Genomic DNA, 16,832 nt, shown 5'->3' on the forward strand with positions numbered 1-16,832 from the left:
GTAAATCTTTATCTTTTTCTGGCCACGAAGTCTTTTATCTGGTAAACAACAACATTGTTAAAATGAAAGTCATAGCTGTTTCTGCTACAGTTTATCAAAGATGGCAGTGGGTACTTTTACTGCTAGCACTGAGAGCTGTGGTCACTGCCTTGGTCTGCGCTGCCATCCAGCAAGCATGGAGATGTGGTCACCGCCATTGCCAGCTCTCATACACACCAATAAATTGTTAGCAGTGCTTCTTAAAAGCCATGCGGTTTTTTGCCGCTTATGCTGAGTCAGGAACCTTCCCTTAAAGGAGCCTTGCGAATATCTGCTTGTCTCTCAAATTAGAGTCTAACCTAGAAAAATGCTGTTACTAAGAAACTTGTTTGTCTTTGTTATTTTGTTTTTAAAACTCTTTTTTAAGCTTTTGTTAAATTTTAAGTGTAAGTTCTTATTAGACATGTGGGCGCCATATGTAAGGAGTAAGGTTTTTCCTCCCGCAGCTGGCCTTGTCCTGCCCCCACGCCAGCCCCCACGCCAGTATTTGATATAATGCTGTTGGCCCCGTACTAGTTTCTTATGGGCTAGCTCTGTCTTAAGTATTAACCCATTTCTGCTGAGCTATGTATTTTCACGTGGTCTCCTTACCGGGGAGTGGGGCATGCATCTGGTCTCCCCAGTCTATCCATGCTGACTCCTCCTTACTACTTCCTCTTTCCTCCTCATCTACTAGTCTCGCCTATCTAGCTTTCCTATTAGCCAACAGTGCTTTATTCATTAACCAATAAGGGAAACATATTTACAGAATGACATCTCCCATCAGCCAACAGTGTCAGTTGTGAGTGGTTATTTCCTTCTGTCTGTCTTCTCTCTCATAGCCAAGATCTTGGGAAAGGTGGGAGAAAGCCTCACCAGGATCTGCTGTGTCCGCCCTCCTGTGGAGCGCTTCACCTTTGTAGGTAAGGGGGCGGGGCTTCCTTCCCCCATCCCAGCAAATAACCCCACCCACTCCTGAAATTCATATATTGAATTGTTAATCCCCCAGGGTATAGTGTTAGGAATCAGGATCTTTGAGAGACAATTAATTCATGAGGTTAAATTGTACACAAACTAGTAAATAAGTACAATGTAATTTTAAAAAAATGTTTTATAAAGAAAAGGCCCTACAGTACTAACCCTCCTCTAGCATCTAAAGACACAAGGAGATGATGCTGCCCATGTTGGTCCCTTCACCTTGGGCTTTCAACTCCAGAACACTCAGGAATAAATTCCTGTTGTTTGAAAGCACCCCACCTGTGGGGTTTGTGGTAATGTCTTGAATGGACTAGGACACCCTAGTGGGGTCATCATTTGTAGAGCAGTCGTTGAAAGAGACCAGAGGCAAGCAGGGATGTCCAGGTCCAGTATCAAGAGGTGATAGGAGAAAGAGGATGTGGTGATCTTGGAAGGCCTTTCATGGTCATCTCCCTCTTCCAGTCTGTGCTCATTCCTCACCCTGTACTCCATAAAATTGTCTACACAATGGATGTTCCCTGTGGGGCCTGCATCCTGGATCATCATTCAGGCAGTGTCTGTCCCTCCAGTGGGGCACGCACTCTCTCCCTCTGTCCTGTGGGTGCCCCTCAGAGACTCAGCATGGGCAAGACCAGCACAGGCCCTGGAGGCCTTTCCTCTGATAACCCCAAATTTACTCTATAAAAGAGCCCCCCAAAAGAGCCAAAAGAATGTGTTCCTTTTGTTCTTTGGGGCTGCTTTCTGCCATAATGGAGGTTTGCAGTTTGGAACACACTGAGAGGAAACCAAGATATGATTGAGGAGACAGAGGTAGGGACAAGGCAACTCACATATAGATTTGTGTGTGTGCACATGTGTGTAACTTGGACACCTCCATGCAGACAGTGTATACCAGGAACACATGCCAGAGGCTCTGCCCTTTGGTTTTGGTGCTGGCTTTTGCTATATCCCACCAAGGAAATGGCTCAACATCCCAACAGGACAAGAGAAGGCCATCTCTTGTGACCCCAAATCCTGTCCTGGGTTCTAAGGGCACAGTTCTTGTGGGCAGCCTAAGGTGCAGAAATAGAAGGCACTCAACATGAGTGTGTCTGTCATTGGGTTCCCCAGTGAGATGTCTAATTATTAAAATCCCCAAAATATGAAGCTCTGCTCGGGAGGGGAGGGCATGCTCCCTGGCATCTGATACATCTTTCCCCATCCCACCCAGTCACTCTCACTGAGGCTGTCAGCTTCTTAATGCTGTCCCCCTCTCTCCCCAGATGAGAATGCCAACCTGGGCACAGTGATGCGGTATGAAGAGATTGGTGAGTTGAGCTATGGAAGCAGGAACATTTGGAGCCTCTTGCCTCCAGTCACACGGAAGCAGGAATGTCAGGGAGGGTGAAGGCTTGAAACCTCTAGAGTGTGTTTGCAGCAGGGTCTACTGTCAGAATGCTCCTTCTGCAGACAATCTTCCTAGATTCCACTTAACATCCCCAACTCCACTCATTGCCCAGTAGGAGTGGCTCAGGAGACAATCTTCCCTTCACAGCCTCCCCTCCCTCATCTAAGAGGAAGAAAGTCATTGCTAATGAGAAAGACCATTGTTTTTACTCATGGATACTGCACACAAACAAGGCAGTGTCCAGTTTCCAGTTTCCAACGCTTTCAAGTAGAGGAGGAAAGCTCTCGCTGGAGCTCAGATAGCCCACTGTCTGTGTGAGGCCCCCTCCCCAACCTCCTCGCTCAACCTAGAGCAGGTAGAAGTTGGTTATAAACAGCTGTCTGATGGGGAGGAGCTGACAGCTGAGTAAGTAATTGAAGCAAGTCAGCAAACTGAAGCCTCTCCAAGGTTCCAGAGTGAAAGATGGTGGGGTGGAGTGGGGGGAGACACCCCAAACGCCTGCAGCTGGAAAAGGATGACAGAGGCAGGCCAGAATGGAGTTGGTACAGGTGTCGAGGAGGGTCAGAGAATCTCTAGAAGGAGAGGCAACTTGGTCTCCAGTCCACAGGGATTTAACTTCTAGCTGCAAAGATGGTAGCTGCCCTCCTGACACTCCTCTGAGTTGCACTGGGGCCTGGGTTTCTGCTGGGTTTCTGAGAGGCATGGAGATGATGACTTGTCTCTGCACCTTAATGCCTGAGTTAATTCACATCGCTTTGCTAGAATTTTGACAACTAGTTTCTAAGCAGAGCCATTAGTCAAAATGAAATGCTGGTAGCATGCATGAAGCCGAAGCAACGAGGAATACCCCTGTGCTTCACTTCCTACTCATCCTTCTTGGCTTCAGTATCTTTACACATCAGCTCATTTGCTCCCAAGTCTGCAGCAAAGTGGGCACCTGGCTTTCTGGACTCTCCCCACAAAGCAAGTAGGTACTGTAAGCCCAGAGCACCCAAAGGCAGAGATGGGGTAAGGCTGCCAGGACACCTCCCTGCAATCCTCCCTCTCCGGGGACTGGCAATCCCACCAGCAGTCTCTGCCCAGCAGAGCTCAGAACCGTCCTAGGATTTTCCATGTGTTCCAATGTGTATTTCCATGTTTCAAACTTTCTATTGGACTTCTGGGGTCTTGTTTGCCTCCCTAGCACGTGGAGCTTATGTTAGGCTATGATATCTCTACTGGGGGACATCCCCTCTGCCTCTTAAATCTGCTCTCTAGAAGGGAAAAGGATTCCCAGTACCTAACAGAAAGGGATAATGAGCCAGGGAATGAAGAAGATAGGGAATGAGGAATTCTTGGCTTCTGAAAAGGAGAGTGGTGAAGTCCCTGCTGACAGACTCCAGGGTTTGCAGGGATACAGGTGGCAGCTGCCTCGGTGTACCGTGGGAGCTGGGGTGGGCCACTGGGCTACACATAGCTAAAATTCCTGAGCAGGGAGTGTAGAGGGAGAGTACTGCTGGCCTTGGATCAAGATGACCAGGGGGAGGGGAGGCAGAGCCCAGTGGAGGGCAAAGGACTAGCCTGCATCCTGACCCTGATGTTCTGTGAGGTCCTAGTACTCACAGGCTCCCTTAACAAAACCCCTTGCACACATCACAAGGAAAGGCCACCTATTTTCTCCTAGCTGGTTTGGCATTAGTGATTCCATTCTTATTTCCAGCAGTTGATTACTTCCCCTGGGAAGTTCAAGGACTTGTAGACTGGAGATGTGGAAGTTACTGCTGCCCTCCAGTGGCTTCATGTGGGACCACAGACTCTGCCAGGGTCACCTGTCCTTTACCAACAACACATCTGCTCTGGTGCTTGGGGGGCAGAAAAGTCAGAGGTTTCATTCTACCTTCCTGTGCTTTGGCTCATTTTTAAAAGTCTAGGCAAGAGAGTGAGTCCTAGCATGAAAATGGAAAACCCAGTTCACGGTTTCCAACCTTGGTGCTGCCAGCTTTTAGGGATATATAATGGCGGGGGGGGGGGGGGTCCCTGCCCTGTGCACTGTGGAATGGGCTGCCCTGTGCAGTGTGAAATGTATTACCAGCATCCCATCTACCAGATGCCAGTGATACTCTTCTCTGCTCCCCAGGCATGAAAACCAGACTTTGTAAACATGCCCCTGAACTGCTTGGGGCCTCTCAGGCAGCCTGCGTGGCTCTGTAACCACAACCATCTGCTGGCTTAACTACTCACCACGCCTGAGTCTCTACTGTGTACCAGTCACTGCCAGGCCCCAGGACAGGACAAATTCAGGTTCTGTACCTGAAGAGATCATTGTGTAATATAAGCTCTAAGCCTTCACTGGGCTCCGGGGTGGGGTGGGGGGCATGCCCTGGTCCAGTACAGACACTGTCCAGACAGTTGGCTGATTTCTTCACCTGCCTCATTCCCATATGGAGACTGTTGAACAGGGGCAAGCTCAACATCTGAAAGTTCTTGCCCAGCCCTGGAGTGTAAGTCAGGCAAAAACAAACAAACAAAATAAAACAAGAAAGCCAAAAAACAACTCTGGGCTCTCAGTGGCAGGGGCCATGGTAGCAGCTGTGTCTGGAGGACATGGTGGCCAGCTCTGCCCAGATGTTCTCATTGTCTCAGACATACTGGGAGAAACCTGGGCAGTCTGAGATCCTCACCCTGGCCAGAGGACACTCTGTGGAATGTCAAGAATTTCTAGATTCTTTTCCCATTACTCTTTTGTAATAAGCAACCGTTTGCTGGATGTTTTAAATGACAATGGGCCTCACTGGGATAATTCAAATTAGACTTAATGAGGGAAGAAAGACAACTGACAGGCAGGGAGCTCCGCAGGGAAAGGGGAGGTGGTTCCTTGCTTCTCAAGCCCTTTGCTGAGGGCTATGGCCACAAAGACAGGGCACAGTTGATTTACTCAGATACTTCTTTGGCAGTCAATGGTCTCCGTCCATCCCATCCCATCCCATCCCTACTCGTCACAGGAGACACTCCAAATGGAGAGAAGGAGGAAGTTAAGTTCCTGTTATCCAGCTCTGGGAAGGTTCCAGAGTTCAAGCCTCAGCAGTATATCAAGTTTAAGTCCAGCCTAGGCCACAGAGTCTGGGGGTGGTGGTGGGGGTGAGGGGGAGCAGGGAGCGCTCCGAGCCTTTAAGCAAATTACATAGCTGACTGTTTCGGTTAGAAAGCCCAGCCATCCTGCTTTGGCCCTCAAGGGCCTTGTCTGTGTCTTGGGTAGGCAGGACTGTTGACCATGCACCTTACGTACACGGCTCCCCCTGAATGTGGAAATTCCACTGGAGATGGGGAAAGGAAACTGGGGGGGGGGGGTTGTCAGGGAGACCTAGGTCACACAGTTGCAATGGTGTAGACTTCTGTGCTCGCACAGGAAGAAAGCGGAGCTGACTCCTAGATCCCTTCTGATGTTTGTTTGCAAACTCTGCTCTCTCCTCAGAGCTACGCATCCTGCTCTTGTGTGGTAGTGATCTGCTGGAGTCCTTCTGCATCCCAGGACTCTGGAATGAGGCCGACGTGAGTAGCTCATGGGGGGAAGGGGAGGATGGGAGAGGCATCCTTGACCTGGGCTTCGGTCTTCCCTCCCCCAGCACAGATTGGAATCTCTTGCCTCCCCAAAGTTCCCAAGTGGGCAATTCATTCACATGACTATGGAGGAAAATTCTCACCTATCCCAGGCTTTATCTCCTCATCCTCGACCCCGGGAAGCCCTGGGAAAAAAACACTCTTGAGTTATAGAATGTCTTGCTCCAAGCACTGCCTGGGGTGTGCCTGCTGGGTGTGTAGGGACATGCAGGGAGGCTTTAAGAAAAAAAAAAAAACAAAAAACAAAAAACAAAAAACTTTGCCCTTTGGAGATTATAGATGTGGCTTGTTTTCCTTTGCTGCCTTTGAAGCTGTGCTAAACCACTACCCTAGGTTCCCCTCAGTGATAGACTAGGAGTCCAGAGCAGGGACACAAATGGCTAAGGGCAAATGGTGAGTAGGTTCTTTAGGTGCCTCATTTGGCAGAGGGGAAAGAACCAGGTGAACTCAAGCCACTTGGAAGTTCCCATCTCTAGTCGTCAGCTCTGACTCAGATGGTCAGTCCACTACTTTCCACACATACTATTCTCTCTTGCTCTTTTATTAATTCACTCACTGGACAGCCTGAGCTAAAAGTACCTCCAACCTCACGGTCTTATGGTGCTATGCAAGTTACTTTCCTGATTGTTTTTGAGATAGGGCCTTGTTATGTAGCCCTGGCAATCCTCCTGCCTCAGTGCACTTCTGGCAGCACTGCCAGACTTCATGCTGTTTTTATGAACTTGCTGGGCAACCATGTCAATCATCCAGCTCCTCTGGTTACCAAATGAGGCTTGTTTTGCCCACTGTTTGGCATGCCAACCTGCCAGTCACTGAAATGATTGCAAACATTCTCCAAAAATAAAAGAGTTTATTGACGAGGCAGCCAGCCAGACATGAAGAGGCAGGTGCTCCAGGACATTTATGAGATAAGCAGGGTCTGGGGCATGGAGAAAGGTAATTGAGGAAAGTGAAGTAGTCTTTACTTGGTCTGTGTTCAGAAAATCATGGCTTTAGAAGACTCTAAGGGTGGAGCTTTAGCCATCTGATGTCAAAAGGTCACCCACTGGACACTTGCATAGGTCAGTAGTTTCAACTAGTTTCTGTTGCCTCCAATTCCTGAAAAACAACTTGGAATTGCTGTCACGGTGAGCCAGTCAGGTATTCTCTATGGAGAGGCTATTGGGAGTGTGCCGGCCTCCAAACTCAAAGCAAGAAACAAAAGGCAAGAGGATTGATTTGGGCTCTCCCTTAGTGCCGCTCTGGACTGCAATTGTTTTTTAAGTCTGTGGTGTGTTATTGACAGTGGTCTAAGATGTTGAAGAAATGTGGAGTACAACCCCTGCTGATAAGTGTTAGGAGACATGACACACATAAGAAAATCTTTTGTTGTCTGGTTTTTATATCTCTAGAAGAGGAATAAAGAGAAAAAAAAATTAGAATCCAAATTTAGACTCCAGCATATCCAAAGACAAAAATATAGTCTAGTTTCAGTTCTCCCGTCTTTAAAATGGGCCTAATAGTGTTTGCCTTACATGGGTTTTGAAGACTCAAACGACATTATTTAAGTGCAGAGAGCAGCACTTATCACATAGTTAATATGAAATACCACATAGTTTATGTTTTTGAGACAGGGTTTTCTATAGCCCAGCTGACCTCACTCTTGCTGTATGGCTGAGGATGACCTTGAACTCCTGATCCTGGGACTAGTCCCAAGTGTTGACACTAGGCTTTCTCCACCATGCCTGGCTTGTAACAAATGCTATTGAGAAAATCCCCGGTGTACCCAGCCGCTATAACGGGTGAAGGTGAAGGATGTACGAGTTGGTAAGCCACGAGCTGTGGGGGAAGGGATGGCAGAGGACGACCATTCTCTGTCCTTTCATCTGCAACCCTGGACAGTTGCCTGCTGGTGAAATTTTAAGCCTCCTTTCAGTTTTGGATTAAGTGGCTTAACCAGCTTTTGCCTTCCACCCTCTACTGGGTGCTGAGAAAGTAAAAGTCACTGGCAAAATCCTCAGCAAAACTGAGCAGTTGCCTGGGGCCTCTCCAGGGAGGCCCAGGCAGTCAGGGAATTTAGGGGGGATGAGGCTGGCAGCTGGTGCAATAGTCTGAAGAGTCACTTGTGTGAGCAGGCAATCCCTGGGGGCTATTTGCCAAGTAGGGCCTGTGGGAAGCCTCCTCTCAGGGCCTGGAGTAGGCTACAAGGCCTGGCCAGTCTCTCTTCAAGCCCCAGGTTAAATCTCTACAGGCTCTCATTTCCTACCTGCTGTTCTGGGTGTTGTCGGATGCCAATAATTGAGGACCAGGGAGCTCCCCACCCCATCTCGGGTCTTTCTTGCTTTCCTTAGTCACTGGTGTTGAGACCAGCACTGGCTGATTAAGCAACAAAATCGAAGGGGCTGGAGAAATGACTCCACAGTTAAAAGCACTTGGTGTTCTTGCAAAGGAGCTCAGTTTGGTCCCCAAAACCCATATATGGCAGCTCCCAATCACCTACGGGGGGGGGGGGTAGGGGAAGAGGGAGAGGGCTCTGACTTTATGGGATTGGGAGGTATGGAGCATGTGCATACTCAAGCATGGAGACAGTGGAAACATGTCACACTGGCCTTTAGTAATGGCATGGTGTTGGTGCTGAGTCACTGAAGGCAGGAGGAACCTTGTTCTGAAATGTGGGAGGTTCCTAACACAGGGGATCTGATGCCCTCTTCTGGCTTCCTAGGGCACCTGTACTCAAAGGAAACATACACATACCTGCAGACACACAAATACATCCCCCACCCCCACATTTGTAAAGCCAGTAGCTGTAGAATGTTACTGAAGACTTTGCCCATTCAAATGTATTCCCCTTGATCACATGTGGGGCTCACAGGGTGGGGGAATCTCCACAGTCCTGACCAGTTTGACTTTCTGGATTCCTGAGAGTAGTCAGAGAATTCCAGTCTCTCAGGGATGCTTTTGTGTAAAACGAAGAGATGCCCCAATCTCACTTGTAGTCCCCACAGTAAGACTGTGACTCTGGAACATTCTGAGGAAGCCAGGGATGGATAAAGCAGCATCAGAGAGGGTGGCCAGGTAAGCTCACTTAGCCAGGTCCAAGATTAACTCAATGCAGAATCACAAGGCTAAGGAGACTGATGATAGCTCCCCTCACCGTGGGAGGCCCTGGATGGAATCTCCAGCACTGAAAAGCCAATAAACCTAACATAGCCAGTGGTGGTGGCAGCGGCAGCGCACACCTCTAATCCCAGCCCTTGGAAGGCAGAGGCAGGTGGATCTCTGTGAGTTCTAGGCCAGAACTCTGTGAGTTCTGGTCTACTGAGTAAGTTCCAGGACAACCAGAGCCACACAAAGAAACCATGTCTCAAACAAACAAGTATAGTTCCTTGCAGAAACAGTAGGATTGGGGTTAAGACTCCCTCAGCCTAGAACAGACCTGCATTTGGACACCACCCAGCCAATTACTCCTTCCCAACTCTTCCCAGTTTGTGAGGTTCTTAGAATCCTTGTTCAGAAGTGAAGGGGAAATAATATCTTAAGGATGCAGGTTTTGGATGTTAAAAAAGCAAAAGCAAAAAAAAAAAAAAAAAAAAAAAGAAAAAAGAAAAAAACCCAGTTCAAACAGATCTGGGAAGAAACAGGAGCTTTGTTCCTGCTTCTGTTCAAAGGGGCTAGGGATTACTGTGTAAACTGAAACTGTTAACATCCTCTAGAAACTGGCTGAGTGGGACTATCCACAGCAGGACTGCCACAGTCTCCTGGCCACCCCCCCCACCCTCCCAGTCTGCTACAGAGTCAAGATCATGGACTTCAAAGTCCTGAACCAAGACTGTCCATCAAGGACCCAGCCACCCAGTTAGATCCCCAGTGGCAGTGTCCATTAGGCACAAAGATTTATCAGTCTGCAGTGAATTCCGACCTTCTGTGACCAGTGACACAACTGCCCCCTTGCATTCCATGGAGAGAAAATTCCGTACATATTCATCAAGTTTCTCTCAAGTGGAGCACAAAGGAGCCGCTGTGTGGCCTTCCGATTGGCATTTTCACTCTTGGTTTCTGAGGGGAATTGAGATGCAGGCTCCTGGGCTAGCCTGGGCTAGCCAGGGCTAGCCTCCGAGCTCAGGAGCCAGCACCATGCTGGTCTCCTTTGTTCATTTGTATTCTCACTGCTCTGACAAAAGCAACTTAAAGAAGGGTTCACTGGGCTCGGTTTGAAAGTGGAGGGCCTCATTGCACAGAGGGCATGACAACAGCATGAGGCAGCCGGCCACTCTGAGTCCACAGCCAGGAGGCAGAGGGAGACAAATGCTGGTGCTCCACTCACTTTCTCTTTTCAGCCTGGGTCCCTAGGGGCCACCTACACCCAGGGCAGGGCTTTCCTCCTTAGTTAAATGTCTCTATAAACACCCTCACAGGCATGCCTGGAGGTGTGTCTCCGTGGTGATTCTATGTTCCATCAAGTTGACAACCCATACTGTCACATATCCCTAGCCCTTTGTCCTGCATCCTGACGGGAGCACTTGGGCAGTATCCAGACATGGATGAGAAACTACATTAAATTAAGGCCAAAGGCTCCAGGGTCAGCCAGGGCTGCACTTTTTTTTTTCTTCACTCTCCCCTTAAACAAAACCCAACCTGTTGTGTAGGGCTCTTCCGACACTGGGTGCTTTATCTATCATATATTGGAAGGAAGGTAGGCAAATTAATTCTGTTTTACGCATTCCTCCCTTCAATCAATCTTTCAACAGTGCCCTTGTGAACATAAGCACGTATTTGCCCATGAGGTTCTTGCACGCTAAAAATACCCTTGTTATGAATACTTATTTCATTATCCAACATGAAATTGAGCATGTGGGAAGTTCGGAAGTTTTTGAGCCCAGTCAGAAAGTTCTTTGCAACTGTTGGCTGTTATTTCATTATTCTTTTTGGTTTTGTTAAGTACTGGGAATTTAAGCTCAGGGTTTAGACACTAAGCTATACCCCTGACTTTTTTTTTTTTTAATTTTTCTTTTTTAAAATTTATGTTGCTTTATTATTATATAGCACATAAGTGGAAGTCAGAGGGCAATTTTGTAGGGCTGGTTCTTTCTTTCTCCTTTATATGGAGGCCAAGGATCGAACTCAGGTCCTCAGACTTGTATGACAAGCACTTTATCTGTTGAGCCATCTTGCCAGCCTGTGTGTTTCATTTTAAAGACAGTTTTTTTTTTTTTTTGTTTTGTTTGAGACATAGTTCTCTGTGTAGCTTTGGATACTATCCTGGAACTCGCTCTGTAGACCAGGCTGGCCTCAGATACACAGAGATCCTCCTGCCTCTACCTCCCCAGTTCTGGGATTAAGGGTGTGTGCCACTACCACCCAAATTTTCTTAACTGACGATACTCCTGCCTTAGCCTTGTGAGCAGCTAAGATTAAAGGATGCATCCCCAGCCTGGGCTTATTCTTTCACCGTGAAATATTTATTGAGAGCCTATTATGTGACTCCATCTGGGAGAACAGATGAAAAGAAGATATTTGGGTATCTACTGTGCTTTCTAGTGGGAAACACAGACAATAAATGAATTGTATTTGGCTGTATCTCATAGATTATCCAATTTAATCCTGTGAGATGGAACTTCTATTCCCATATTTAAAATATGGAAAAGGGGGCTGGCACGATGGCTCAGTGGGCAAAGGCACTTACGTCAAGACTGATGACCTGAGTTCATTCCCAACTCACATGAGAGGAGAGAATCAATTCAAGCAAACTGTGCTCTGGCTTCAACATACACAACATGGCATGTGCACATATGTACAAACTCACAAGCATACACATGCACATTCATACACACATTGAATAAATAATGTGACAATTTAAAAATATACATGAAACGGGGTGGGGGGGGGACTAAGTGGGTTTTAGGTTTTGACTTGTTCTTGACAGTACAGCTATTGAATGGCAGAACAGGGTCTCATGTAAGGCTTCCTATCCTTTTCCAGGTAAAAACAAACAAGCAGAATAATGATAGACATCCCTCAAAGCAGGCCTAGGTGAGGGCACAAGCTGGGTGTTGAATCATGGCCTGGCCCAGGTTAAGTAGATGCAGAGAGAAGCGATTTCACATAGGGAGCGGGCCATGAAAGACCCAGTGGTGGGAACAAGACTGTAGGGGGAGGTGGCAGGTAAGTGGGTTGATCTTCATTTCACTTGGAAAGACACCGACTTTTGATGAGATCACGGGGTGTAATGATCATCTGTGTGAGACATTATCAGGACATTGGTTGGCATTTTAAACAAGCAAGAGTTCATGTCTAACCCAAAGGGTTAAATATCTAAAGGTGTAATGCCAGACACCAGAAACTAGCCAATGAGGGGAGTGTTTCCTTTCTTCCGGTACTTCCCAAAGCCTCATGTTCTGCAGGCTACTTTTCATTGGTTGTGCCCTACATGCCTCCAACCAACCAGTCATGGACTGCCTGTTTCCTACATACATCAGCTATGGGAAAATGACCAACGAAAATAAACAGAGGAAGAGCCGGGGGCATTAACCACTCCAGATGAAATCCCAGGGCCCCAGGATAAATGGAGCAAAGACAAACATGTGGTTATTCAGGCTCAGATGGCTTTTTATCAGACTGCCCAACTCCAGCCAGGAAGCAGGAAGCCTGTGGGACTCTTCCATCCCCAGGGGATTAGGGCCTCACACTGCTAAGACCCAAGCTGAATCCACAAGGGAGGGACCTCCAGTCCAAATGGTGCAAGATTTGGGGCTGTTTCCCCGCTCAGGGTTCCCGTGTAGAAGGTGCTATTGATTTGGTTTTCAGGCTTTTGACATGAGTCCAGAACTCTGGGCTTTCCCGCACTCCCTGTCAAGCTGGCAACAACGCAGTGGGGTTGATTTCCTCTGGGAAGCCCCACTGGAGGGACCTCCATTCATTTGCACTGAGGGGCATCCGGGAAGTGTGCTCCTGGCTGCCTGACTCTGATCAAACTAGCTCTGGCCCAGCTTTCCCTCAAGGCAGGGGCAAAAGCCAGAGCCCAGCAGAGGATGCTCTCACAGACAGGGTCCTATGCTAAAGAGATGAAAGCAGCTCTCCCCTTCATCTCTTAACCCACCTAGATGTGCCTACAAGTGTATGCTATAGGGGGCAATACAGAACAATGAACTGAGGATTTAGGTTGTGATAAGAAAGGACTGGAATTCTTTTCTTTTTCTTTAAGAGCAGGTGGTACTTATATCTTCCTTCCTTTTCTTTTTTTAAAGACAGGATCTTGCTAGGTAGCCCAAGTTGGCCTCAAATCCATGATTCTCCTGGCTCTGGGATTGTAGGCATGCCCCACCATATATCACCATGTACATTTTCACGTTGTGGTGTCTTTAAACTGGAGGATTTTCAAGTCACTAAAATATAAGTCTTATTGATGGATCTAGAAGAAGTATGAAACAATGGAAAGGGTCTTCAAGAGAGGCCCAGGGGGTTCAAATTCACCCACTAGCTGTGGGGATTAGATAGGCTCCCAAAACTCATCAAGGTGGTTTCTACACAGCTAAGAGTGGACACTGGCATCTTGGAAGACAGGTGTAAGGAGGAAATGTGATAACAAGGCTCTGAGAATCATTCCCGGCACTTGGCAGCACCTCTGGTAGATGCTTCTTGCCCTGCTTACTGACAGCCTCCATGTATCCCTGACCACCATCCAGAAGACACAGGGAAGCTGGAGCCATTGGTGTACTGCACCTTGAGAAGAAAGTAGCCTGGGTTCTGAGTTCCGAATGAGAGTGGCCACACTGGATCTTACCAGTGAGGCCTTCCAGGGTAGTCATTGCATCCTGGCTCCAATTGCTAATGAAGTTGAGCCCTCTGATTAGAACACTCTGAGTGGCCTGTGTATTGAGATAAAACCCACCATTGTCACAATGTGGATTTGTTCCTTGTATTTGCCTATTTTTGTTAGTTGCTCATAATGCGTTAATCACTATAAGGTGATTTGATGAATATTAACTTCATAGGGGTAATACAGTTAAAAATCTGTTTAACCGCTCAATTTGTAGTTTTATTTAAATGTCTTATTCTTTTTTTCTTTTGTTTGCACATATATACATACATGTAATATATCCTGCTGAGTGCATTTAGTGCTGTCTGTCTGTCTGTCTGTCTAATTTTTAGGGCTAACCACTTGTTACTGGATAACCAATAAGGGAATTCATCCCAGGGGAAGATTGCCTCTCTTCTCAGCAGTCATTAATTGCCTATAGCTCCTCATCCAAGGATGGGTACCCCCGAGATTTCCCCATCCATGTTGGCATGCCAACTGGTATTGTTGTTCAAGTCTTGTTTAGGCAGCCATATTGATGTGATTTTATGGGTGCAGCTTTCCTGTCATACATATAGGACACAATCTCTTGCAGATCTCTTGGTCCTTTGATTCTTTACAATCTTCTTCCCCCTCTTCCAGGTTGGTCCCTGAGCCTTAGGTGTGGTAGATGTATGGATTGGGGTTGGGCACTCCATGGTAAGATGTTCTCTGCATTCTGACTAGCTGTAGATTTCTTGGATGGTCTCTGTCTGCTGTGTCTGAAAACCATATGGTGGCTACTAATATTTTGTTTAATGTCATTCATTAGACAAAAGATGAACTCATATCTGTTTTCCCAACTGTACATCGTTAGCATCCAGGAAGTTGTCTGGTTAAGACCACATCTCTGAGAGCCAGCAGGGCAGGTCTTAGAACCCAGACTCTTGGAGGATGATGATGACTCCACATTCCTTCCAAGAGCTTTGCCTGCTAAGTTTTAAGTGCTCTCCCCTGAGGCCAAGTTGCTTCCTGCTTCAGCATGTCTCATATCCTTCTCTCAGATGCCTTATATTTGGGAAGCAGAATCTACCTCCACCTACTTCCTCTCTTCCCCCAGCCGCCATCTCCCCTGGAAAGCTTTAACCACAAGATGAAAGATAGGGTCAAAGCTTGGCTGGCAGGATGTTGGAGCAGGATGGATGTTATGGACTCCACTTCTGAGGCCTGACACACAGGCCTAGGATAAGTGAGAGGACCAGTGTGACCTTATCTTCTAGGGTACACTGGCCACATTAGGAGTGAGATTTAAGAATCATGTCTGCCCTGTCCACCTCCTTCACTCTACCTCCATACTCCCAGGGGCAAGACCCACAGGAAGAGCCGGAAAAAATGCTCAGCCCAGAGCTCAGTGTTTTGGGGGTACTGGAACTAGACATTCTAGATTTATATGCTAATCACACAGAGGAAAGCCCTTCTCTCCCTGGAATTTCCCTGATGCCAAGGTGCCTGTCCTCATCCCATACCACTCAAAGGTTCAGTATAGTGCCGTGTAGTGTAAAGCAACTACTCCTAAAGGCAACTACATAAGAAAGAAAGTATGGTATTGGTTTATCATAATAATTGTGTGTGTGATGTGGTTGGGGATATAAATGTGATAGGTGAAAGTCAGAGGGCAGCTTTTGAGAGTCACTTCTCTCCTTCCATGGTAGGTTCCAGAGAATGAACTTCAGTCATCCCATTGATATAGCAATCCTTTTACCCACTGAGACATCTTGCCAACACTAGGATTGGTTTCTATGCATGCTTTGTCAATACCTGAGTGGCTAGGTCTGGGGAATCTGTTTTGTTGTTCGTTATTTGTTTGTTTTGTTTTGTTGTTTATTTCTCACAAATAAGACTTTTTGTCATGATATGAAGTCTGAATTTTAAATAGACTCTTGTGCAACTGGCTCAAGCAGCTCACCTTTCTCTAGCATTTTCTTTCTCATAAAAGGGGTCATGAAGAGGATCTGAAGGCCTCATTAGATGGGCAAGCACTCCTTACATTTGGCTCTGGTCTCCATCCCCAAAATCTTCATCTGGTAGACCTACTGGTGCCATGCATTAGAGCCTTTCTGTATTTGCAATTGTAAAATTGTATACTCTATTGTAAATTATGGTAATTCTGTAAACACAGAATTTGGTCATTTTACAATGACCAGATAGCTGTTATAAGGGCCAGTTTACAATGACTCTTGTAAAACTGGCACCAACAGGAGCTTCAGCTGCAGTTTCTTCCACCCCCGTCACATGGTGCATTCTGTCAGTAAGATCCAGGCTGTGGAAGTCAGCTAAGCAGTTTTTGCTGTAACCATCACCAATACTTGGCTGTAGTTTTCCAAATACAACTTCACCTTTCTGCAGGTCAGCAAAGCTCACTTCCCACACCCAACCCCTGAGGCCATGGGATGCATCTGTGGTTCACTGGGCCCCTGTGACTAGGACTTTTCCAGCAGTCCCTCTACTGAGCATGACTGCTGAGAGAGTGCATTGACAATGCCAGGAGGCTTTGAAACCCCAAAGCCTGTTCCCGGTTGTAAACAGAGGCTGAGCTTTTGTGTCCTGACCACATGGTCCAAATAATCACATAGAAAAGTATATTACAAACTGTTTGGCCTATAACTCAGGCTTATTTCCAACTGTCTCTTACAATTAAATTAATTAATTACTAATTAATTACAATTAATTAAAGTGACCAATATCTATTAATCTGCTTATTGACATGTAGCTTGTGGCTTTACCTGTGGTCTAGTACATCCTACTGCTCCAGCAGCTGGCTGGCATCTCCTCAGAATCCTCCCTGTTCCTCTTTCTATTTTCAGTTTGGTTTTCCCACCTGACCTTTTTCTGCCTTGCTATAGGTCAAAGCAGCTTCTTTATTAACCAATGGTAAGAATACATATTCACAGCATACAGAATTATCATCCTACAGTAGCCAGAGACATAGTTTCTGCAGTAAGGTCACATACCTGTCCAACCAGCTCCACTAACTGGGACCAAGCATTCAAACACCAGAGCCTATGAGGGATAGTCTCATTCACAATTCCAGAGAGCCTG

At 46.9% G+C, this 16,832-nt stretch overlaps 1 protein-coding gene across 1 annotated transcript in view; it reads left to right on the top strand.

The window, feature by feature from the left end:
- Nmnat2 (nicotinamide nucleotide adenylyltransferase 2) overlaps positions 1–16,832 on the top strand; it is a 154,928-nt gene that overhangs the window by 129,072 nt on the left and 9,024 nt on the right. Inside the window, exons 6-8 of the mRNA XM_051185986.1 lie at positions 861–941; positions 2,259–2,303; positions 5,835–5,911. Coding sequence (XP_051041943.1) covers positions 861–941; positions 2,259–2,303; positions 5,835–5,911 — 203 coding nt within the window. The remainder of the gene's footprint in view (positions 1–860; positions 942–2,258; positions 2,304–5,834; positions 5,912–16,832) is intronic.

Source organism: Phodopus roborovskii, unplaced genomic scaffold (assembly GCF_943737965.1).
Source record: "Phodopus roborovskii unplaced genomic scaffold, PHOROB, whole genome shotgun sequence".
Lineage (NCBI taxonomy): Eukaryota > Metazoa > Chordata > Mammalia > Rodentia > Cricetidae > Phodopus > Phodopus roborovskii.